This window comes from Malaclemys terrapin, chromosome 15 (assembly GCF_027887155.1).
Source record: "Malaclemys terrapin pileata isolate rMalTer1 chromosome 15, rMalTer1.hap1, whole genome shotgun sequence".
Classification (NCBI taxonomy): Eukaryota; Metazoa; Chordata; order Testudines; family Emydidae; genus Malaclemys; species Malaclemys terrapin.
In genome coordinates, this window is record NC_071519.1 from 29,964,346 (window position 1) to 29,970,345 (window position 6,000).

A 6,000-nucleotide genomic window follows, 5' to 3' on the forward strand; every position below is an offset into this window, starting at 1 on the left:
TCAATGCAAGTTTGTGTGTGGACTCTTATTTTAGAATAAACTCACCCTGTTTTGATTTAGCTTTAATTGGAATGAATTACCTTAAGCTAAATCACAACAGGGGTGTGTTTATGGTGAAATAAGAATGTCCTCCCACAGAGGCATCGAAATAATGAAAGATATGAATTAAACCCAAAGTAGTTATTCTTTGCAAGTATTGCAAGTTTCTATAGACTAGGACTATGTCTACACTACAGAGCCTATGCTAGTGTAGACGCAGTGTATGCTGACAGGAGAAGGAGCTCTGCCGATGTAAAAACACCAGCTCCCCAAACGATGTTAGCTGTGTCGACAGAAGTATTCTTCTCTCAACTACACTGGGGTTTTTGTCTGCATTGCTGGGTTGCTACTTGTGGTTTTTCACATCTCTGACTGACATATATACAAATTTTAAATATAGGCTAAGGCCTTATGCGTCCAACTCCTATTGGCAGTCGCTGACAGCTGGGACCTTAACTCCTCCTTCAGGCCTCTCTGAAAATCCCAGCGCACCTTTTCGGTGTCTCGCTTTTTATGTAAGATTTCCCCAAGCTTTAAAAACACAAGCAAGTTCTTTATTGAACACTACAGGGATAGTCAAGACTTCTCCCTGAAAATTTGCTCCCTCTCCAAATTGTCATAATCTGGCTGGGAAAAGCCTCTGGAAGCTCTAAATATCACAGGTTTTTGGAAAGGCTCTCTTTGTGCAGGAAGAAACCTGTGTTGGGCTCAGTCCGATCTGGCTTTGCAACAACGGTTCATTAACTAATTATTTGTATTACTGTAGTGTCCAGAGGCCCCACTGAGACTGGGACCCTGTTGTGCTAAGCACTGTGTACACATGCACGCTTTCTCTCTCTCTCGGAGAGAGTCCCAGCCCTGATGAATAGACAAGACAGAAAAAGGGAGGGGGGATGAACAAGAAGTGAAGAGACTTGTTTGAGGTCATAGAGCAAGTCTGTGGCAGAGCTGGAAAGAGATCAGTGCTCTACCCACCAGAGCACTAACCACCTAACGTTTAAGCTGTAATGACTTCATGATTTTTTAGTACACTCAAGTACATCTCATACTTTCCTTACTGTTTTTGACAGCTTTCTGAAAAGGAAAGGTGATTTCTCTACTAATTTGTGCTTTTTTATTTCGCAAACATTTTCTCCCTTTTATGTTATTGCTGAGAAATCAAAACAGATGAGTTAATTTCAGTTACCCTCCCTGTACTGCATGGATTGGCAATGTCTTAATGGTTGTAGCAAATTTTACAGGACCTAGAAAAACGTGGTGCAGGCTTGGGCTTGCTTCTGAATTTATAAAGAATTCCTATTTTAAAAGCAAACATCAGGTTAGAAACTAGAATCCAGAAGATCCTCCTGCAGATCATAACAGTTTCCATGTTAGGAGTGGCTGGGTGGTTTGTGTTAGAAGCAGCCAGGTAGAGGAGACCTGGGATAGAGGAGACCTGTGTTAGGGTTACCATTCGTCCGGATTTACCCGGACATGTCCTCCTTTTTGTTCTAAAAATAGCGTCCGGGGGGAATTTGTAAAACACTCAAAATGTCCGGGATTCCCCCCGCCCCTGGCAGAGCAGAGCGAGCAGCTGGGAGGGCTGCAGGAAAGTCCCGGGCTGGACTCTGGAGCAGCTGTAGAGGAGTCGGATCCGCCCTGCATTCTGAGCCGGCAGCTCCCTTGCAGCCCAGTCCGGCAGCACTGTGCAGGGCCAGGGACTGGGTTTTGTTGTGCAGGGCCAGGGACCGGGTTTTGTTGTGCAGGGCCAGGGACCGGGTTTTGTTGTGCAGGGCCAGGGACCGGGTTTTGTTGTGCTGGGGAGCGCAGCCATGTGTCCGGCTCGGCTCGCACAGAGCCCAACACCCTGTTCTGAGCAGCAGGGTAAGGGGGCCAGGGAGGTTCTGGAGGGGGCAGTCAAGAAACGGGGGGGGGGGGCTTTTTGGGGAGAGTGGAGAAAGTTTTGGGCAGTCAGGATACAGGTAGGGGGTAGGGTCCTGGGGGGCAGTTGGGGGGGGTCTTAGGAGGGGGCAGTTAGGGGACAAGGAACAGGGAGTCTTAGGTAGGGGGTGGGGTTCTGGAGGGCAGTTAGGAGCAGGGGTCCCAGGAGGGGGCAGTCAGGGGACAAGGAGCGGGGGGGTGGGGAGCTGGGAGTTCTGGGGGGGGGCTGTCAGGGGGCAGGAGTGGGGAGAGGGATCGGAGCAGTCAGGGGACAGGGAGCAGAGGGGTTTAGATGGGTTGGGAGTTCTCGGGGGGGCTGTCAGGGGGCAGGAGTGCGGAGAGGGATCGGAGCAGTCAGGGGACAGGGAGCAGAGGGGTTTAGATGGGTTGGGAGTTCTCGGGGGGGCTGTCAGGGGGCAGGAGTGGGGAGAGGGATCGGAGCAGTCAGGGGACAGGGAGCAGAGGGGTTTAGATGGGCTGGGAGTTCTGGGGGGGGCTGTCAGGGGGCAGGAGTGCGGAGAGGGATCGGGGCAGTCAGGGGACAGGGAGCAGAGGGGTTTAGATGGGTTGGGAGTTCTGGGGGGGGCTGTCAGGGGGTGGGGAGTGGTTGGATGGGGCGTGGGAGTCCCAGGGGTCTGTCTGGGGGTGGGGGTGTGGATAAGGGTTGGGGCAGTCAGGGGACAAGAGGCAAGGAGGCTTAGATAGGGAGTGGAGTCCTGGGGGGCAGTTAGGGGCAGGGGTCCCAGGAGGGGGCAGTCAGGGGACAAGGAACGGGGGGAGGGTTGGGGGTTCTGGGGGGGCGGGAAGTGGGAGGGGCAGGGGCGGGGCTAGGGCGGGGCTCCTCCCGTCCTCTTTTTTGCTTGCTGAAATATGGTAACCCTACCTGTGTTCTATTGCTGGCTCTACCATTGACCTGGTGTGTGACCTTGGGCAAGTCAGTTCATCACAGTTTCCACCCTGCGCCCAGCCTGTCTTTGATGCAGGGCCTGTTTCTCACTGTGTTTGTACAATGCCTCATACAATGGGGCATTGATCTCAGCTGGGAACTTGAGATGCTACTGGAACAGAAATCATGAATAATAATGTTCACGTTTTTGAAAACTCTCACAATCCTTTAGTGTTCAGTAAATGACCCTTTCCTGTTTTTAGGGTAAGTAGTGACACTGTGCATATGAAAGATTGGAGGGAATGTCTCGGTTGTGGTCCTTTCTTTAATGCTACTCTTCTCTTTATCTACCAGTGGGAAAATGTCTGTCTCAGTCCTGCTCTTGATTTATCTAGCTCCAGTAGGTGTGGGGAGAATGGGAAATGCTTGACTTCTTGTTCACCTTGGATGATGGCCAGATGGGGACACTCAGGGCTGCTTTATTGTTATGCTGTCATTTAAAAACAAAGCAAAATCCATTTGTGAATGAAGCATCTCACTGTGCCCAGAGCTGGTCTACACCCCCTTTGTTCCCTTCCGCATTCCCCCCACTTGACACATCTTGTCTTAATTTAGACCCAATCTTGTAGGAAGCTCCAGGGCCGCCCCGAAGATTCAGGGGACCTGGGGCAAAGCAATTTTGGGGGCCCCTTCCATAAAAAAAAGTTGCAATACTATAGAATACTATATTCTTGTGGGGGCCCCTGTGGGGCCTGGGGCAAATTGCCCCACTTGCCCCGCCCACCGCCCGGGCGGCCCTGGGAAGCTCTGTGAAGGCAGTTCCAGTAAGTCAGTGGGGTTCATCATAGGCACAGGGATCTGCCTGAATGGAGTTTTACTGACTTCAGTAGGTCCAGCTGTATGGAGCTAGTTGCAGGATCAGGGTCTTAGTCTGTAAGTTCTTCAGGGCACAAGGTGTCTCTGCCTTTCTGGACAATACAAATGGGCCTTGATCCTGACTCGGGTCTCTGGATATCAGCAGTACCTAAATCATAATAAAGTGCATCTCTTCTGTCTTTTTTTTTTTTTTTTTTTTTTTGCCTGCTAGATTTGGCAAGAGGATGGATTCTATCCTTCGGAGCCTGTGTTTGTGCCAGTGCCTAAAGCCACTGCAGAAGACAGTGGGGTCATTCTGTCTGTAGTGGTCACACCCTTGCAGGTAACTCATTCTGACAGTCTCACATGTAGCAAGAAACTGTTGTGTTTATATGGATTTTAAATCATGGAATTGGATTTGGTGCCCTCTAGAGGGCAGTCCCAACACTTCATTCCCCATGCTCATCTGCTTTCCAATCCTTGTACTGCTGAGTTTATTTGCAGTCACTACATCCTCTGCAATTGTCAATCACATCAGAGCATCAGATTCCTAATAGCAGCCTAGTTTCCAGGGTCAAAGCTGCTTTGAGGGTATGTCTGGCTAGCACTGGTTCTAGCTCACTTTCTTGGGTACTGGTTTGGGCAGTCTCGCTGTGCAGACAGACTCTTCCTTGTGGAGTAGGAGATCTGTTGGGGATGGGAAGGCAGAGTGGAACCCTGCACTGCCATTCCTCTTGCTGTCTTTCATTCTGTAGAACCAAAACACTTTCCTGCTTGTCCTGGATGCAGAGACCTTCAGCGAACTGGGCCGCGCAGAAGTCCCAGTGCAAGTGCCTTATGGATTCCATGGCGTCTTTGTCCCACGTTAATGGAGAAGCCTGCTACCTCATACTAGAAGCTCCTGGCCTCTTGGAGCTCAGGGCTAGGTGAAGCCCAATGCGAATCTCTGCTTTTCCTTTCCTATCGCTCTTGCATTGTGCCTTTGGTGAAGCAACTGCCTCTGTAGCCCCCAAACCTGTTCTCTGTGCTGCTGCAGTACTATTACTACGTAGTGAATAGGGCTGAAGCTAGTACTGCACAAGGCGATAGCACCTTCTCTAGAAGAGCCCATTGCCTTGACTCGCTCCACTGTCCCGCTCCGCCGGTCTGCTATAACCCCCATGCTGCCATGAACTGGGCAGGCAAGGGAGGCAGCAGGTACCAAGAGAGCCTGCTTCTTCCCAGCAGCAATGTGCTCTGAGCGGGAGAGGCCAGTCAGCCGCTCTGCTCGGAGTGGTGGCTTTGGTTTTAGTGCACAAAGCGAAAGGCGAGACGGGACCAACGGAAGGAGGGAAAATTGCCTCTTCCAAGTCCCAAGTGTGCCACTGCTTCTTCAGGAAACTGTCTCAACTCATCCAGGAAGAGCAGAGAGGGTGCTGCCCCACGTGGCAGCTGGAAAAGGTCAGTTCCGGTCTGTCTGTGCGCTGTGCACTAACAGCCTGTGCAAATATCACTACCCAAAGAAAAAGGATGACACCTTCCTCCGTGTTGTCATTGAAACCCTGCATATGTTAAACCATGCCATTGCCATGCACCCCTAGTGAAACCAGTGTGGGTCAAACACCCCTCTATTTTGTCCCTGCCACGCCCCCTAGTGAAACCAGCATGGGGCAAACACACCCTGACATATGCCCACAGCAAAACTAGTGTGAGTCAAACATGCCCCTCCCACCTTCCCGTCCTGTCCCCCAGTGAAACCAGCAATAATCAAATATGCCCCCACATCACATCCTGTCGTGAAATCAGCGTGGGTCAAACACATCCCTGTCATGCCCCCGACAATCCACAGTGAAACCAACAGGTGTCAAACACAGCTATTTTTATTTTTCTGCTTTGGCACACTTAGAGGGCATTGCATCAATTGACCTTCCTTCGGTCAAATATAACTCTCATTCATTCATCTTTCAGATAGATGGGCAAGTCTCTTATGCTCAGATGCTTTAGTTGTGGTGGGATGGGTGAAGAGGGAGCCGGTTGGTTGGTTGGTTGTGGAGGCCACATACAGCAGCTTATCTGTCTGGCTCTACTAATAAAAGACTGCTCACAGTGATTGGTAGCTGGGGAACGAGCACCACTTCTTGCTCAGGGACTTCTTGAGTCGTACATTTTAAATGCCAGAAGGAACCATTATGATAATTTCTTCTGAGCTCCTCCATAACATAGAGGGCCCCACCCAGACATTTCTGCGGTTGTTCATGCTGATGCAGGTGCAAGGGGCAGAAATCCAGTTCTCTGGGCATGCATTGCTTCAGAAATACTAC

At 50.7% G+C, this 6,000-nt stretch overlaps 1 protein-coding gene across 2 annotated transcripts in view; it reads left to right on the top strand.

Annotated features, from left to right (window-relative positions):
• The window catches only part of BCO2 (beta-carotene oxygenase 2), a 115,375-nt gene extending 109,586 nt beyond the window's left edge, over positions 1 to 5,789 (top strand). For both annotated transcript variants that reach the window (XM_054005639.1, XM_054005640.1), the window contains 2 exons: positions 3,933 to 4,043; positions 4,456 to 5,789. In XM_054005639.1, coding sequence (XP_053861614.1) covers positions 3,933 to 4,043; positions 4,456 to 4,569 — 225 coding nt within the window. In that variant the 3' untranslated portion in view covers positions 4,570 to 5,789. The remainder of the gene's footprint in view (positions 1 to 3,932; positions 4,044 to 4,455) is intronic.
• The last annotated feature ends 211 nt before the right edge of the window (positions 5,790 to 6,000 follow it).